We start from the raw sequence: 19,884 nt of genomic DNA on the forward strand, positions 1-19,884 counted from the left end.
CATCATTTTTATTGGGTCTTGCAATACCTTTCCTTGTTCTTTACAGGTGCTATATGGGAAGCAGTTTTTCAACTTTCCTTAGAAAAACTTTGATCTTGTTTGGAGAGTTTAGTAATATCTGAAGAGATCATTGGAGACAGTGGTGTCTATCAAAATCAGGAGATGTGATGGCTAGGCCAGGTAGTTGGTCAGACATTTTTCTGGGAGTGTCTGTGAGGATGTTTTTGAATGAGATTAGCATTAAATCAGTGGATTTGAGTAAAGCAGATTGCACTCCATAGTGTGGTTGGACCTCATCCAACTCGTTGAAGGCCTGAATAGAACAGAATACCAGCCTCCCTGAGCAAGAGAGAATTCTCCAGCAGACAGCCTTCAGACTTCATCTGCACCATCTGCTTTCCTGGGTCTTGAGCATGATGGCCCACACTGCAGATTTGGACTTGCCAGTTTCCATAATCACATTAGCCAGTTCCTTGTAATAAATCTCTTTCTGTGTATGTACATATCCTATTGGTTCTGTTTCTCTGGAGAACCCTGACTAATACAGAGGGTATCACTGGTCTTACCATAATAAGTTTTTGATCATCTGGAGAATCCTTATTTGACAGGGAATAATAATTATTCAATCTTGTGGTTATTCCCAGCAGGCTGCTTCTTCCACTTCCTGCTCTCTGAAGCGTGGGACTTTTTATCTCAAAGTTATACATCCAGGTTGAATCTCACTTCTCCATTTTGTAGCTTCCACCTTTTACCCTTATTCGTATGTAGTGATGAAATTAGTTAAAATGAACATTAAACAGAACCTTGAAAGGGAAATGAACAACCGGAGGCTTGTTTGATGGCTGTGTAACGCAAGAAGGATTGTGGTTGGCAAGACTAGAGCTTGTGGAGAGATTTTGTATACGGTCATGCATCACTTAATGACAGGGATCCTGTCTGAGAAATGCGTGGTTAGGCGATTTTGTCATTGTGCAAACATCACAGAGTGTACTTACATAAACCTAGATGGTACAGCCTGCTACACACCTAGGTTATATGGTACTAATCTTATGGGACCACCGTTGTATACGTGGTGTGTAGTGGACCAAAACTCATGCAGCACATGACTGTATAAATACTAAAGGGTCTTTATAAGCCCGAGGAGGCAGGTAACATTCTCTCTCACTAGCTACCTCTGTGAGGCATAAGTAGGTGGATTTTCAAAACTTAGGGAACCACTTGACTCTGTGGGGGATCAGAATTGTCTACCTCAAAATATGTCTCTTTACCTTGACTGTTTTTAAGAACAAAAGACTCTGAAAGATGGGGCCGGCCTGGTGGCGTAGTGGTTAAGTGCACGTGCTCCGCTTCGGCAGCCTGGGGTTCGCAGGTTCGGATCCTGGGCATGCACCGACGCAGCACTTGTCAAGCCATGCTGTGGCGGTGTCCCATATGAAATAGAGGAAGATGGGCACAGATGTTAGCCCAGGGCCAGTCTTCCTCAGCAAAAAGAGGAGGATTGGCATCAGATGTTAGGTCAGGGCTAATCTTCCTCACACACAAAAAAAGACTCTGAAATTTGAAACTTTGACCTCCCTCCAACTAACTGCCTAAAAGAAATTTAAGATAGAAGGCCTGTCCTCAGGACAGGCCATCACTATAGATAAGTCTGGGTATCGATAGAATGGGAGGGTCCTTGCCAAGCCCATTCTTATCAGTGTTCTATTGACCAAACATTTGCTTTTCTACCTCCATGTGAGTTGCCTTCCTCCCCTTTGAAGTCCCAAACCACTACCCCCAACAACTTCCTTTGTCTTTAGCTGAAGATGCTATTTGAGATGAGAGCCTCTGCCGTTTTGGCAAGTTACTCAGATTTCTTGGGTCTCTCCGAGGTGTATATGTTATAAAACTTTGTTTGATTTTCTCCTGTTATTCTGTCTCACGTCATTTTAATTCCTAGCCCAGGCAGAAGGACGCAGAGTGGGTAGAGGATGTGTCTTCCTCCCCTACAGCTCTCCTGTGCTGGTCTCGAATGCCGTTGATGTGCCTGTCCTGACTCTTGAACTCATCTTGGCCTGCTTCAGTTCTTAGGCTCCTGGAATTGCTGTCTCTGCCCAGAGTTGCCACTGCTTAGGAGTGTTTTGGGAAGGAGTGGGATGAAAACAGGGCTTTAGTGCCTGACTCAGCCAGAGTAAAAACAGTTCTCATTCAGTGGTTAAGTCATTTTGTGTTTAAGTTGTATTTAGATACTCGTGAGAAGAATTTAAAATGATCATTTCAACATTTAAGAACAGTGAAGCAATGTAGAGATGATATCATACATCCAGATGAAACTCTCTAAAAGGCAATCATATAGATATTTGGAAATATTAAAAAATATTTATGTAGGTAACCAAATTTGGGTACCTCAGTCTGAGAGAAAGGTATTTTAAACAAATGTTTTCAGTAACTCATCAAGACAATTAATACCAGGAATGTGTATTCTGCTCTACTGAATGGGAGGATAGTTTGTGTGAGACAACTGATGCCTTGTGGAGAGCCCGAGTTGGTCAGGCTGATCTGGCTGGCCAGGCTTCTTCCATTCCACTCCCAGTAATCTGTGATTCGGTCAAGAGAATGATCTCAGATAGTACAGGATTGTTTTTGGGTTAAGGATGTGTAAATAGATTTGCTTCTTTTCCTGATCCTCCAATGAACACAATTAATTTAAACTCTCACCTCTCACACCGTACCCTCAACAGATAAAACAAAACTCTAGTATTTAGTGGCCTGGTCAAAATACAAGAGTGTAGGGTTAGGAGCAAAATGGAAGTCACATATATCAAAAGGATAGATAGCAATTTAGATCCGTTAAGAAAGAATTGATTGAAGTGTATCCTTGCATTTTGTTAATTAAGGAATGAACAACTACGGCCTGTATTATATTCAGAGGCATTTGCTCCTGAGTGGTATTTCTGCCTATGGAGGAGGAAAAAAATCAGCTCTTAGGAGCAGACTTCCTTCTTACTTGCTCTCTTATTTTTTGCATTTTCTTTATGTTGTTAGGGTCAAGTGAATAATTGGCCCTCAACAGGAAAAGTCACTGGTCCTATAGTAAGATAAATTAAGTGGCTATTACAGATTTGAATAAATTGCTTTGTGGAGACTCAGAAATATCTAGTAAGTGTATATGTAGACTCTGTTTAATTCTTGGAAGTTTCTAGGTTTACTTCTTGAAATTCTTTCTTCTCTCTGGGCCTCGGAGCTTTGTAACCTCTGCTTGGGAAGTATATCTATGTGGAACAATGTGACAACCTTGAGGTATGTAAGGATGCATTATCAGTAAATAACAATGAACATTAATTGGAGAAGATTGAAGTTCTCACAGTATTTAATTGTGTTTTCTTGTTGTTATGGCTGTTTCAGTGATCAAAAAATGCTTGGAAGTTCAGGCTAATGGCTTTATGTTCAGAAAGCTATATTGTTGATCGTAGAAGCAAACACAGAGGGCCCCTAAAGAGAGATCTTTTTCTTCAGATCTTTTTTGATGCTAGCAAGATATTTAAGGCAAGGATTCCTTTTAAAGTGATGAAAGCCAGTATGCTTTGAAGTCTTGAAATGGAAGCATTTTATCAGTGCATTTTATCTTTTTTGAAAGGGACACAACAACTTCAGATTTTCTCGCATGATTCGAGAATTAGGCAGAATCCATTTAGCATTTAACACTGTAACACAAAGGGTGTATAATTTCTGGCCTTTAGGGGAAATGTTAGAACTGAGAACCTGATAAGAATGGCTCATCAGAACCATTATGGATTAATGAACTAGGAGAAGGGAAAAACTAGGAATAAAAAGAAGGAACGCTCTGTTTCTATTTACTTAAGTTCCACAAATTCTTTTATAGAAAAAAGTTAGGACAAGAAACTAAACGTAAGAGCCAAAACTGTAAAACTATTAGAAGATGACGTAGGAGAAAAGTACTATGGCTGAATTTGGCAGTGATTTCTTGGGTATGAAAGCACAGGCAACAAAAGAAAAAAATAGGTAAGCTAGACTTCATTAATATCAAATACCTTTGTGCATCAAAGGACACTATCAACAGAGTGACAAGGCAACCCAAGGAATGGGAGAAAATATTTGTAAATCATATAGCTGATGAGGGATTTATACCCAGAATATATAACTTACAACTAACAACAAAAAACAAACAACCTGATTAAAAAATGGGCAAAGGACATGAATTGACATTTCACCAATGAAGATATACAAATGGCCAATAAGCACATGAAAAGATGTTCAGCATCATTAATGATTGGGGAGATGTACATCAAAACCACAATGAGTTACCACCTCACACTCATTAGTATGACTGTTATCAAAAAACAAAATAACAAGTGTGGGTGAGGATGTAGAAAAATTGGAATTCTTGCTCATTGCTGGTGGGAAATGTAGAATGGTGCAGCCACTGTGGAAAATCGTATGGTGATTCCTCAAAAAATTAAACATAGTATTACCATATGATCCAGAAACTCCACTTCTGAGTATATGCCAAAAATAGGTGAAAGCTAGGACTTGAAAATATTTTTGTACATCTACATTCATAGAAGCATTCACAATAGCCAAAAGGTGGAAGCAACCCATGTGTCCACCGAGAGATGAGTGGATAACCCAAATATACATACATGCAATGGAATATTATTTAGCCTTAAAAAGGAAAGAAATACTGATATATTCTATAACATAGATGAACCTTGAAGACCTTATACTAAGTGAAATAAGCCAGTCATAAAAGGACAAATATTCTGTGATTCTTTTTATATGACGTACTGAGGGTAGTCAAATTCTTAGAGACAGAAAGTAAAAGAGTGGATACTGGGGGCTGGGCGAGGGGTGAATGGAGACTTAGTGTTTAATGGGTATGGAATTTCACCTGGGGGAGATGAAAAAGTTCTGCAGATGGATGATGATGATGGTTGCACATCAATGTGAATGTACATAATGCCACAGAACTATACATTTAAAAATGGTTAAAATGGTAAATTTAATGTTATATAAATTTTACCACAATAAAAAAAGACACTAAGAAAGAATAACATAAGAATAATCTTAAGTGTTGCTTATCTTGTTGTATTGGATTAGTATTCATCAGTTGGAAAAAACGGCTGTTTTTCTTCCTAGCAACCTCAAGATGAAATGGAACAAAATCAAACTCTGTTACAGTAAGTATACTAGTTTTTGGCTTGTTATATTGTAGGTACCTTTTGTCATTTTGCACATCTAAAATCAGTCTTCATTTTCTTAAAAGTTTTGGAATTATTGTGTATTTTTGAATAATTACCTCTTTAAGAAGCATAAATGTATGTTATTTTACAAACATTCTAGATAAGTTTCATTTCATAAGAAAGATTGAATTAGATTGTCTATTCTCTGTCTATTACTATTATTAAAAAGGCAGATTTATAGCATAGCATGAAGGAAGAATTTGTAGAGCTGTTGAAATTAGACTTTGTGCAGCTGTTATACTTTAAAGACTTGATTCTTTCAGTTCTTTTACAATACTGTCTTTCAAAGTATGGTCTCTAGACCCCCTGGGAGTCCCCAAGACTCTTTCAGAGGGTCTGTGAGGTCAAAACTATTTTCAGAATACTACTAACAAATTATTTGCCTTTGTCACTGTATTGACATTTGCACTTATAGTGCTAAAGCAAATGGTGGGTAAAATGCTGGAGCCTTAGTAGGAATCAGGGCAGTGGCACCAAATAGTGCTAGGAGTCACTGTGTTTTTCACTGCCATGTCCTAGCAGGTAAAAAAGAAAAAAAAAAACCTGTTTCACTTAATGCATTTGATGAAGCAGAAAAGTTATTAGTTTTATTAAATCTCTACCCTTGAATGTGTATCTTTTTGCTGTTCTGTGTGATGAAGTGGGAAGTCTTGAAGTACTTCCGTGCGTGCTCGAGTGTGATAGTTGTCTCAAGGAGAGCGCCTGTGCACTTGATTGAGTTGTAAGCATTGTGAGAAAACTAGCTTCACTTTTTTTTTTTGAACTTGAAAGAATAACTGACAGACAAACTGGTTATTCACCCTTGGATATATGGCAGACATTTTCTTGAAAGTGAATGAAGTAAGCCAGTTACTTCAAGGATAACAGCTAATGGTATTTGTTGCTAATGAAACTGTTCAAGCTTGCATGTGAAAATTAGAGTTTTGAAAGACTTGTGTTTACCATCTTGACCTTGCTGGTTTTCTAATACTTAAAATTTTCTGGTGAAATCAGTAGTAATATTTACAAAGGTGATTTTTTTGGCTATTTTATAATGAAATGTATCAATATAAGGAAGATCTGCACAACTAAGTGAAACCGTATTTTCTAAAAGACTGATGCATGATGTCACAGTATCACGCACAGGTAAGAGATCCATTCAAAGTGCGAGATAGGCCATTGGCTTATAATGTAACAGGATACAAAAAGTTCCTTGATTTTGTTTCAATTTCTACATTTCCAGGAACTTTTAAGGAAGTTACTGCTTTTAGAGTTTTGGTTAGACATCAGGAAAGAATATCCACGATTACCTAAAAAGGCTGCTAAAATACCCTTCCTTTTTCTGACGGCATATCTGCATGAGGCCAGATTTTTGTCATATACTTCAAGTAAAACAATGCATGGCAAAAGATTGAATGCGGTAGCAGATATGAGGTGGCAACCGTCTTCTGTTAAGCCATACATTAAAGAAATTTTTGAAAATATGAAACAATGCCACTTTTCTCACTAATTTTTTTTTCCATTTTGGAAAATATAATAACTTTTCATCAAAATATGTTAACATGTTACTGGATTATTACTGTTATTTTATTTTTTTTTTTTTTAAAGATTTTATTTATTTTATTTTTCCCCCCAAAGCCCCAGTGGATAGTTGTGTGTCGTAGCTGCACATCCTTCTAGTTGCTGTATGTGGGACTCGGCCTCAGGATGAACGGAGAAGTGGTGCCTCGATGCGCACCCGGGATCCGAACCCGGGCCACCAGCATCGCAGCGCGCGCACTTAACCACCAAGCCACAGGGCCGGCCCTATTACTGTTATTTTTTAATTAATGATTATTTTAAAATTTTCTCCATTTTAATTTCTAATATGTAAATATAAATAAATATAAGCCACATAAACAAAAGCTCTTTCAGTTCCTCAGTAATTTTTGAGTTTAAGAATCTAAAGATCAGGGCCGGCCCTGTGGCTCGGTGGTTAAGTGCGCGCGCTGCAATGCTGGTGGCCCGGGTTCGGATCCCGGGTGCGCATCGAGGCACCACTTCTCCGTCCATCCTGAGGCCGAGTCCCACATACAGCAACTAGAAGGATGTGCAGCTATGACATACAACTATCTACTGGGGCTTTGGGGGGAAAAAATAAAATAAATAAAAATCTTTAAAAAGAATCTAAAGATCAGGGGCCGGCCCCGTGCCTTAGTGGTTAAGTGCGTGCGCTCCGCTGCTGCGGCTCCGGGTTCGGATCCCGGGCATGCACCGACGCGCCGCTTCTCCGGCCATGCTGAGGCCGCGTCCCACATACAGCAACTAGAAGGATGTGCAGCTATGACATACAACTATCTACTGGGACTTTGGGGGGAAAAATAAATAAATAAAATCTTAAAAAAAAAAAAAAAAGAATCTAAAGATCAAAAAGTTTGATAACCATTATTTTAAAATAACTCTTTTACTGAATATATCAGCAATATAAGTTCATCTACACAAATGGAAAAAAAGAGAAGATTAAAGAAGACTAACATAGCATCCATAATCTCACTGCCCAGAGAGAACTATTGTTAACATTTTGATACATTTTATTTTAGGCTTTTTATATATGTATTTTTCATATTTTCTACAAAATTGGAATCATTCTGCAGATAGTTCTTTATCCTGTTTTTAAATTCTAGATAATAGTTTTTCATAATCATTTTCTCACATCATTAATGTTTGTTAAAAATATGAATTTTAGGGGCCAGCCCTGTGGCCTACTGGTTAACTTCAGGGCTCTCTGCTTTGGTGGCCCGGGTTCAGTTCCCAGGCAGGGACCTACACCACTCGTTGGCGGCCATGCTGTGGTGATGACCCACATACAAAATAGAGGAAGATTGGGACAGATGTTAGCTCAGGGTGAATCTTCCTCAGCAAAAAAAAAGAATTTTAATGGCCTCATAATATTTCACTACATAACTTGACTGTACTATAATTAATTTAATCATTTCTCTACTATTAGACATGTACATTGTTTATAGTCTTGCCTAATATAAATAACTTCTTTAATAATTTAGATGAAAGTTTGCTCTGTTTTCAGACTTAAGTCTTAAATTTTCTTTTGTAATTAAGGAAAAAAATTCTGTTGTTGACTCAAACTATGATTTTATTTTGTTTTATAATTTTTATTTTTTTTATTTTTCCCCCAAAGCCCCAGTAGATAGTTGTATGACATAGCTGCACATCCTTCTAGCTGCTGTATGTGGGGCGCGGCCTCAGCATGGCCGGAGAAGCGGTGCGTCAGTGTGCGCGAGGGATCCGAACCGGGGCCGCCAGCAGCAGAGCGTGCCGCGCTTAATCGCTAAGCCATGGGGCCGGCCCAGATTTTATTATGTTTTAAATCAGCTTGTTCTTCTCAAAGAATCCCGTTTTAGGGAAAAAAATCAGCATTCTTTTCTATTTGCCTCATAGAAATTATTCTATATGAAGAGTTTCATTTCCATTTTCAAGATAGCTTATATTTATCACTTCTGTTTTTAGACAGGCGAGGATGTTCAATTTATTATTCTTGCTTAGGATTCAAGTAGCCATGCCTGGTACATAAAAAATGCTCTTAAAACAGCTGAAGCAAGAGGCTTTTGTTTTTTTTGAGGACGATATCTTGATTGCATTTGTATAGTAAATTAGATTGACCAAAAAAAATAGTTAACTGATTGCTTTTCTTCAGTCAATTTTTAGTTATCCCAGGGCAGATGATCAAAACTGCAGGTTAGGCATGACCCTTATTTTGCATTCAACCTCTTCCCTTCAGTATTTCCTACTTTTTCTTTGCCTACTGTGAACTGCAAGAATGGTAAGTAATGTCTGATAATTTTCTCATTAGTAACTTTCACTTACATCTAAAACTATAATGACAGACTTTCAGTGTATTTGAGGATTTGGATAGCCAACCTATGTGATTCAAGACCAGTTTTTCTCCTTGACCCCACCACCGCTGTTTGGCAGACAGTCATCTCCAAAGTTACTTTCAGATCTAAATGTAGTTTAGCTTGTTTATACTCCTGAAGTTCATCCATTAATTTTTCAGCTCTCTCCTTTATTTTTGCAACCACTTAAAATGTAAATGTTAACAAATTGGTAATAATTGTAAAAGTAATTGGAATAATGTAGCAAAAAAATTTATCCCATTTTGAAATTCCTTTAAATGAAAACAAAATTTTAAATTGTATTTGAATGATAGTGTTTTTTCTTTCCATTTTAAAATTTATATTTATTTATTTATTAATTTATTTATTCTTTAGAGCTAGAAAAAGTTGTCCAGTGTTCACTGTGTCATTTCCCAAGGCTGAACTTTCACTGAACCACCAAAGCATTAGAGGTATGTTTTCATGGGTAGAGTTATATAAAGTAAATTTGTCTTTGCCTAAAAATAGAAGACTGACTTAGATATGGATTTATTTATGACTAGGCTGGTCTACTCTACATTGCTCCATACTTTTTTTTTTTTTTGTGAGGAAGATCGGCCCTGAGCTAACAATAGCCAATCCTCCTCTTTTTGCTGAGGAAGACTGGCCCTGGGCTAACATCTATGCCCATCCTCCTCTACTTTATATGGGACGCTGCCACAGCATGGCTTCCCAAGCGGTGCATTGGTGCGCGCCCAGGATCGGAACCGGCGAACCCCGGGCCGCAGCAGCGGAGCTCGTGCACTTAACCGCTTGTGCCACTAGTCCATCCCCACTCCATACGTTTTTACATGTGAAATCAGTGTTGCTTGACCTTGGATCATGCTGTGTAAAGTTGCCCATATGAGAAGCAGCTCAGGTACAGTCGATACCTGCTACTCCAAGTGTCTACTCTTTTGACTTGTAATTTGGGGGCTCAAATTTGAAAACGATGTTTGTTTTCTCTTTTAATAGCATTTTAATATACCTATACCTTCTTAAGATTAAAGTAACTTATTTTGATACCTTCCCAGGTACCAAATGTATGTCATGTCTTTCTTGACTGAGTCACACAGCCATTTACCTTGGTTTCAGCTGTATCAGAGGATGGCTGTCTTTCTCTTTGAGGTGTCTCCCAGTAACTCCTCCAGAGTGTGTATTGTGTATGTTGTATGACAGTGTAGTAAATATTCTTAATAGTCAATGAAACCTTGTATTATAAGAAAAGGGCACAAGGCCATGATACTTGAAATTTAAAAAGTTAAGTTTTAAAAAGTTCTGTCTTCTCCTACTTGTTGCTACTACAGTAGTAGCAGTAGCGTTTATGCCCATCACCAACTCTTGCATGCACTCCTAGTGCTTAGAATTTGGTCTGTGATATTATTTGTCCACTATTTTAACAAATAATTATGGAGCCCACTATTTGCAATGTGTATAGGTGCTTATTAAGCAAATGCTTAATAAGCATTCAAGGATGTTTAGGGGCAGTGCTAAAAGGATAAAGAGCTAGGTCAATGGTGCTCCCACTGGCCAACCTGTGACAAATTAAGTGAGGAAAAAAAACCAACAATAATTTTAGTTAATAAAAATAAGTTGTTTGTGAAAAAACCAGGAGTTCATAATGATGCTCAAAAAATATTAATAGTTACAAAGGGTAGTCTCAATACAAAAAGAAAAGTGACTGTAGTAGAATGTTTAAAAATTTTTAATGACTTTAAGAAATATAAATCTGTTAATACATGTGCATTTTGTTTTCTCTATTAAATATATATCTGTTTATAAAGCATAGAATGTTTTTGTTTATCACTGTGCAAATAGAGAAGAAGGAAAACAGAACTGTGAGTAAGTCACATAGTCCTGGAATAAAAATTGTACCAAGGAAAGGAAGGACCACACAGCACCAGCAGTCACACGTAAAAACTTAAGAAGTGGGGTCTAACTGTGTCCCAGGAGGACAAATTAACCTGATGTCCAATTCAGGAGACTTTTCTGCACAGCTTAGATCCCTAATCTCTTAGGAAATTAAAGTCTTACATGGCCCTGCTAATCATGATAAGATATTAAAATAGCAGGCATAAGTTAGCAATACTGCTAACAGAACATGTCAGTATATAATAATGACAAGACAAAAGCTTTTGTAACACTGGCCAAGTAAAACTTAAAGATAGCACGCTTGGGCAAAACATCAGATGACAGAAAATAACCTTGGGAAGTTGAAAGTATTTACTTATAAGTAAAGCCAGATAATTGGCTGCTCAGGTTTGAATCATCTTGGGAGAAACAATCAGTCCCATGCCCGAACAGCGATTCACTCAGTAACCCAGATTCTGTCATCTTGGCTGGTCCGGGAAGTGATTTGTTTTCTTTTGGGTCTGATACAATTTCTGTAACCCTGGGAAGGTACGAAAATAAGTTACTTTAATCTTAAGAAGGTATAGGAACAAGTATAGAAATAATGTAGAACAAATTATGCCAGTGTATTGTTATTTTAGAATTAGGTTAAGAGCATTAATAAGTTGTATAACCTTTGTATTCATGTGTGTTTTGTTTAATAGTTAATATGTTTGAAATGGTAAAAAAAAAATTAATCATGTTAAATTTGTAGTGTAAATTGTTTAAGGGAATTTGTTTGTAATTAATGTTTTTTTTTTAATTTTTTGTTTATTGCAGTAACATTGCTTTATAACATTGTATAAATTTCAGGTGTACATCATTATACTTCTATTTCTGCATAGATTACATCATGTTCACCACCCAAATACTAATTACAACCCATCATCACACACATATGCGGAATTATCCCTTTCGCCCTCCTCCCTCCCCCCTTCCCCTCTGGTAACCACCAATCCAATCTCTGTGTCTATGTGTTTGTTTATTGTTGTTATTATCTACTACTTAATGAAGGAAATCATACGGTATTTGACCTTCTCCCTCTGACTTATTTCACTTTGCGTAATACCCTCAATGTCCATCCATGTTGTCACAAATGCCTGGATTTCATCGTTTCTTATGGCTGAGTAGTATTCCATTGTGTATATATACCACATCTTTTTTATCCATTCGTCCCTTGGTGGGCACTTAGGTTGCTTCCAAGTCTTGGCTATTGTGAATAACACTGCAATGAACACAGGGGTGCATGTATCTTTACGCATTGGTGTTTTCAAGTTCTTTGGATAAATACCCAACAGTGGAATAGCTGGATCATATGGTAGTTCTATCCTTGATTTTTTGAGGAATCTCCATACTGTTTTCCATAGTGGGTGCACCAGTTTGCACTCCCACCAGCAGTGTATGAGAGTTCCCTTCTCTCCACATCCTCTCCAACACATGTTGTTTCCTGTCTTGTTAATTATAGCCATTCTGACGAGCTTGAGGTGATATCTCATTGTAGTTTTGATTTGCATTTCCCTGATAGTTAATGATTTTGAACATCTTTTCATGTGCCTGTTGGCCATCTGTATATCTTCTTTGGAGAAATGTCTGTTCAGGTTTTGCCCATTTTTTCATTGGGTTGTTAGTTTTTTTGTTGTTGAGATGCATGAGTTCTTTATATATTTTGGAGATTAAGCCCTTATCAGATGTATGGTTTGCAAATATCTTCTCCCAACTGTTAGGTTGTATTTTCGTTTTGTTGATGGTTTCCTTTGCTGTGCAGAAGCTTTTTAGTTTGATGTAGTCCCATTTGTTTATTTTTTCTATTGTTTCTCTTGCCCGGTCAGACATGGTGCTTGAAAATATGTTGCTAAGACCGATGTCAAAGAGCGTACTGCCTATGTTTTCTTCTAGAAGTTTCATAGTTTCAGGTCTTACATTCAAGTCTTTAATCCATTTGGAGTTAATTTTTGTGTATGGTGTAAGGTAAGGGTCTACTTTCATTTTTTTGCGTATGGCTATCCAGTTTTCCCAACACCATTTGTTGAAGAGACTTTCTTTTCCCCATTGTATGTTCTTGGCTCCTTTGTCAAAGATTAGCTGTCCATAAATGTGTGGATTTATTTCTGGGCTTTCGATTCTGTTCCATTGATCTGTGTGTCTGTTTTTGTGCCAGTACCATGCTGTTTTGGTTACTATAGCTTTGTAGTATATTTTGAAATCAGGGAGTGTGATACCTCCAGCTTTGTTCTTTTTTCTGAGGATTCCTTTAGCTATTCGGGGTCTTTTGTTGTTCCATATAAATTTTAGGATTCTTTGCTCTATTTCTGTGAAAAATGTTGTTGGAACTTTGATAGGGATTGCATTGAATCTATAGATTGCTTTAGGAAGTATGGACATCTTAACTATGTTAATTCTTCCAATCCAAGAGCACGGAATATCTTTCCATTTCTTTGTGTCTTCTTCAATTTCTTTCAGCAATGTTTTATAGTTTTCAGTGTACAGATCTTTCACCTCTTTGGTTAAGTTTATTCCTAGGTATTTTATTCTTTTTGTTGCAATTGTAAATGAGATTGTATTCTTAATTTCTCTTTCTGCTACTTGGTTGTTAGTGTATAGAAATGCAACTGATTTTTGTATGTTGATTTTGTATCCTGCAACTTTACCATATTCGTTTATTCTAAGAGTTTTCTGGTGGATTCTTTAGGGTGTTCTGTATATAAAATCATGTCATCTGCAAATAGTGAGAGTTTCACTTCTTCCTTTCCAATTTGGATCCCTTTTATTTCTTTCTCTTGCCTGATTGCTCTGGCTAGGACTTCCAGTACTATGTTAAATAGGAGTGGTGACAGTGGGCATCCTTGTCTGGTTCCTGTTCTTAGAGGGATAGCTTTCAGTTTTTCACCATTGAGGATGATATTAGCTGTGGGTTTGTCATATATGGCCTTTATTATGTTGAGGTACTTTCCTTCTATACCCATTTTATTCAGAGTTTTTGTCATAAATGGATGCTGTATCTTGTCAAATGCTGTCTCTGCATCTATTGAGATGATCATGTGATTTTTAGTCTTCATTTTATTAATGTGGTGCATTACATTGATTGATTTGCGAATGTTAAACCATCCCTGCATACCTGGAATAAATCCCACTTGATCATGGTGTATAATCTTTTTAACATATTGTTGTATGCGATTTGCTAGTATTTTGTTGAGGATTTTTGCATCGATGTTCATCAGTGATATTGGCCTGTAATTTTCTTTTTTTGTGTTGTCCTTGTCTGGTTTTGGTATCAGGGTGATGTCGGCTTCGTAGAATGAGTTAGGGAGCTTACCCCCCTCCTCAATTGTTTGGAAGAGTTTGAGAAGAATAGGTATTAAGTCTTCTTTGAATGTTTGGTAGAATTCACCAGGGAAGCCGTCTGGTCCTGGACTTTTATCTTTGGGGAGGTTTTTGATTACTGTTTCGATCTCCTTACTGGTGATCGGTCTATTCAAATTTTCTACTTCTTCTTGATCCAATTTTGGAAGGTTGTATGATTCTAAGAATTTATCCATTTCTTCCAGGTTGTCGAATTGGTTGGCATATAGCTTTTCATAGTATTCTCTTATAAACTTTTGTATTTCTGAGGTGTCTGTTGTAATTTTTCCTCTTTCATTTCTGATTTTACTTATTTGTGCTTTCTCTCTTTTTTTCTTGGTGAGTCTAGCTAAAGGTTTGTCCATTTTGTTTATCTTTTCAAAGAACCAGCTCTTGGTTTTATTAATTTTTTCTATTGTTTTTTTTTTGTCTCTATTTCATTTATTTCTGCTCTGATTTTTATTATTTCCCTTCTTCTACTGATTTTGGGCTTTGTTTGTTCTTCCTTTTCCAGTTCCTTTAGGTGCATTGTTAGATTGTTTATTTGAGATTTTTCTTGTTTGTTGAGATAGGCCTGTATTGCTATAAACTTCCCTCTTAGAACCACTTTTGCTGTATCCCATAAATTCTGGCATGTCGTATTTTCATTTTCATTTGTCTCCAGGTATTTTTTGATTTCTTCTTTGATTTCTTTGTTGACCCAGTCATTGTTCCGTAGCATTTTGTTTAATCTCCACGTATTTGTGGCTTTTCTGATTTTCTTCCTATAATTGATTTCTAGTTTCATATCGTTGTGATCAGAAAAGATGCTTGGTATTATTTCAATCTTCTTAAATTTATGGAGACTTGTTTTGTGGCCTAATATGTGATCAATCCTGGAGAATGTTCCATGTGCATTTGAAAAGAACGTGTATTCTTCGGTTTTTGGATGGAATGCTCTGTATATATCTACTAGGTCCATCTCTTCTAGTGTGTCATTTAAGGCCAGTGTTTTCTTATTCATCTTCTGTTTGGATGATCTATCCATTGGTGTAAGTGGAGTGTTAAAGTCCCCTACTATTATTGTGTTACTGTCTATTTCTGTTTTTATGTCTGTTAATAATTGCTTTATATATTTAGGTGCACCTACATTGGGTGCGTAGATATTTACAAGTGTTATATCCTCTTGTTGGATTGTTCCCTTGATCATTATGTAATGCCCTTCTTTGTCTCTTTTGTAATTAATGTTTAAATGTTAAAGAAACAGTAGTTTTCAAGTGGTAGATATAGAAGTTTAATAAATTGACCATTAAACAAATGTAAGCACAAATAGTAATTGATATTTCTCTCCAAGTATAAAAGCCTTTGTGGTGTTTAAGATGTCGAATCAATAGCAAATAGCCCAATGTTATAATTCAGACTATGCCAAACATACCCTGCAAATGTGATAAAAACCTGTTTAGTACCATTTACAAGATACAGTTATAGATAGATGGAAACAGTCATAAGTCTGTAGACATATCATCTTAGAGGTTGAAGTCCTTTTTTTGTAAGTATGTCTTGAACAATTTGAGAGAGAGGTGTCATGGATGATAGCATGCCTTGGGCATTCCTTTGGTTCCTTTGGGTTTTGACCATGATAACAGGTGTCAGCAATGGTTATAGAAAAGATCCATTCTCATCTTTCTCATACTCAATCCCTGTATTTATAGAAAAACAGAGTTCTGCTATGTCCTGCATTTCCCACACTTCCAACCTGCTACCCATTGGCCTTAGGAGAGCCTTAAATGCCTTTATGATGCTATTGGTATCTGTTCACTCTTGCCACCACCCTCACTGAACTTTTGAGTCATAAGTCTTTTACTGGCTGTTCCTTTAAAAGTGCCATGGGCACCAGGATTATAACTTTGTGGTGTTTCTTGCTGCTATGAAGCTGCTGTGACTAGAGACCCACAGAGCTGGTAGTTCCCTTCCTTTCTGGCACTTGCAGCTACCCCTTGCCTTTACTTCTTTCAGAGTGTTTGGAACAGGAAGCTTATTTATTATCATCCTGGACTATAAGTTAAATCTCGTAAAAGGAAACTATTAAATTGTTAGCTAGGAGAGCTGACTCTGTTCTAATACAATCCTATCTTCTCCCTCCCAATTCAAAGAGTAATTCTAACCGTGTTGTAGAATGATCAAAGTAAGCAAACTATCTTTAGTAAATATGATAGCATTGGCCTTAAAATAGTCTGTTTATAAGTTAAAATTCAGCTCCTCTGCACATTTTCTTTTCATTTGGCATTTTACAATTATTTCTCATACATGCCATTACATTTATCTCTTTCAAGTGAAAAGTAGAAAGTGTACAAAATTTTTCATAATTTATCAAAGGATAGACAAGAATTCAAGAAAAATTCTTTTTTTCTTTGTAAAAACCGTTTTAAGTAAATTTTGCAGCTAGTAAATGAGAATTCCTTCTCAACGTGTTTATTTTTAATATAATAATCACATTACTATATAATATATTTTATTATATTAATTTATTAAGTTTTAAAAATAGTAACTGTTGGGGCTGGCCCCGTGGCGTAGCGGTTAAGTGCGCACACTCTGCTGCTGGTGACCTGGGTTCGGATCCCGGGTGCGCACCGACGCACCGCTTGTCAGGCCATGCTGTGGCGGCGTCCCGTATAAAGTGGAGGAAGATCAGCACAGATATTAGCCCAGGGCCAGTCTTCCTCAGCAAAAAGAGGAGGATTGGCATGGATGTTAGCTCAGGGCTGATCTTCCTCACACACACACACACAAAAAAGTAACTGTTGACATAAAAGAATGATCATTTTGATGATGAGGTGGGTTAAAAACAACATAGAAGAAGATGTCCTGGAGGGTTCTTTCTTTACAATTCAGGGAAGGAGGAAGAGGATGAAATCGTCTCTGTTTTTTAGCTCTAACTCCCCCAAGGATCTGAGTTTATTAAAAAAAAAAATATATCCTTGCAAAGATAATTGAAGATGTATCTATTGTTTAAAAATATTTCTTTCATTGGTATTAAATTTTAAGTAACCAGAGATATAAAATTTTAAGTAACAAGATATACATACTGTAATATATCATAATTGCTTGACACAAAGGATTCTTATGCAAGGGTAAGAAATTATTTATTCTTATGACTTTTTGCTCATGATCCTGTGAGGGAGTGAAATGCCATGATATTAACCCTCCTAGCTGATTTTCATAGCTTTTCGTCATCAAATGGCAAAGGTGAAGCAAAAAAAAAACAGTAGGTCTTTGCAGAATGTAAAGCTCAGCAAGTATATTTATACTTATTTTTCCTCCCTGAAAAGCCTGTCTTGATTGTGAGGATGCATTCTAAGGTTCGGCAGACAATTACTTGCGTATACACCAGCTCTAGATGTTGCCTAATCAAAAGAAACCCAAAGAATGGCTCAAACATGATTGAAATACCAGTGAGTCCTGAATTCCTAGCTTAGTGCTTCAGAGTTCCTGGGCCTTGATGGTAAAAGTAGGAGGCAGGAGGCGCGAGTAGGACAGATACTGTTTTCTTGATCCTCCTTCAGCTTCACTTGGTGTGAGTTGCTGTCAGCCAGCTCACCCCAGAGCGGGCAGGGTGAGGAGTAGACGGTGAGGGTGAAGTCAAATTTAGGACCATCTGATTCCTTTTGGCCCTACTGGGGTGTTTCTTTTCACAGCTAACTCGACAGCATGAATTCATTTAAATTCTGTTACCTCTAATGGAGGATATAGTGACACTGAGGAAGTAGATATGATTTTTCCTCATGTAGTTACAAATACTTAGAATAACTCAGCCAAAATAGGGAAGTTGGTTTTTAGCTAAATTAATTCCAAATAATTATATTTTACCTGGCTTCATGTAAAGTATTTTAAGAAATGAAAGAATTTTCTTTTATAATTTTATTGTCAACATAATGATACTTTTTTTGGCTGAGGAAGATTCGCCTTGAGCTAACATCTGTTGCCAGTCTTCCTCTATTTTGTATGTGGGTTGCCGCCACAGCATGGCTGATGAGTGGTGTAGGTCTGCGCCCGGGATTTGAACCTGCGAACCCGGGCCACTGAAATGGAGCACCCCAAACTTAAGCACTATGCCACGGGGCCAGCCCCTGATAATTTTATATTAATAAATTGGTATAGGGCCGGCCCTGTGGCTTGGTGGTTGGGTGCGCGTGCTCTGCTGCTGGCAGCCCGGGTTCAATCCCGGGCACGCGCCGACGCATCGTTTCTCCGGCCATGCTGAGGCCGCGTCCTGCGTGCAGCAACTAGAAGGATGTGTAGCTATGACCTGCAACTATCTGCTGGGGCTTTGGGGGAAAAATAAATAAATAAAATAAAAAAAAAATAAATTGGTATAATACTTATAAAATATTTGATATGTCACATGAATATCTGAGGGAGTCATTTCAAGTTATATGATTAAAAAATGCTGACTGAGGGCTGGTCTGGTGGCGTAGCAGTTAAGTTTGTACACTCCGCTTTAGTGGCCCAGGGTTTGCAGATTTGGATCCCAGGTGCAGACCAATGTGCCGCTTGTCAAGCCATGCTGTGGTGGTGTCCCATATAAAGTAGAGGAAGATGGGCACAGATGTTAGCCCAGGGCCAATCTTCCTCAGTAAAGAGAGAAGGATTGGCAACAGATGTTAGCTCAGGGCTAATCTTCCTCACACACAAAAAAAGAAATGCTGAGTGAAAGGGTATGTTTTTAGTGCTTTAATAAAACTGGAATGAAAACATCTATTGTTATCTTCTAGGGCCTGAGGCTGAAAATCCAGAAGTTTTGCCACATCCAGAAAAGGTTAGTCTGTATAACAAAGATTAGCTATGCAGATCATAGGTTTAGATTTTTTGTGTGTGTGAGGAAGACTGGCCCTGAGGTAACATCTCTTGCCAATCCTCCTCTTTTTTACTGAGGAAGATTGGCCCTGAGTTAACATCTGTGCCCATCTTCCTCCATTTTGTACATGGGACGCCATTACAGCATGGCTTGATGAGCAGTGCATTGGTCCACGCTTGGGATTTGAACCTGTGGACCCTGGGCTGCTGAAGTGGAGCCCCCAAACTTAACCACTACACCACCGGGCTGACCCCTAGACTTTTTAAAAAAATTATATTGATTAAAGTGTCAAGCCCATTTAGGTTCTTCCCCTAGGCAGGAATATGACTAAACCATTTCAATAGAAAGAAATCTATTCCTTGTCTAACAACCCTTTCCAGTATTTATTCTTCTTTATTTTTTTGATCTGTGTTTCTTATCCAGCATTGTAAGTCCCTTATTCTTTATCTAGAGGAGAAGCATATAACTTATTATCAAACTAATTGCTGAGATGATGTAGCAAAAAATGCCTTCTATTGGTTTGTCTATTACCCTAGTTCCTTTACTGTTTCCTGCTAGATACTGCTTTCCCATCTTCCAGTTGCTAATCAGTAACCATGTATTGAGTGCTTGCTTTGGCTTTGCTTTCTGTTTGGTGCTGTGGGGAATCAAGAGGACTGTGAGCCCGGCTCTGCCCACAGCTGACTCAAGCAAT

At 37.6% G+C, this 19,884-nt stretch overlaps 1 protein-coding gene across 1 annotated transcript in view; it reads left to right on the top strand.

The window, feature by feature from the left end:
- Positions 1–19,884, top strand: part of ANKRD31 (ankyrin repeat domain 31) — a 135,501-nt gene that overhangs the window by 14,054 nt on the left and 101,563 nt on the right. Inside the window, exons 4-6 of the mRNA XM_087430161.1 lie at positions 5,137–5,177; positions 9,485–9,561; positions 19,108–19,151. Coding sequence (XP_087286287.1) covers positions 5,137–5,177; positions 9,485–9,561; positions 19,108–19,151 — 162 coding nt within the window. The remainder of the gene's footprint in view (positions 1–5,136; positions 5,178–9,484; positions 9,562–19,107; positions 19,152–19,884) is intronic.

This window comes from Ceratotherium simum, chromosome 4 (assembly GCF_057802395.1).
Source record: "Ceratotherium simum simum isolate JZ-2026a chromosome 4, ASM5780239v1, whole genome shotgun sequence".
NCBI lineage: Eukaryota > Metazoa > Chordata > Mammalia > Perissodactyla > Rhinocerotidae > Ceratotherium > Ceratotherium simum.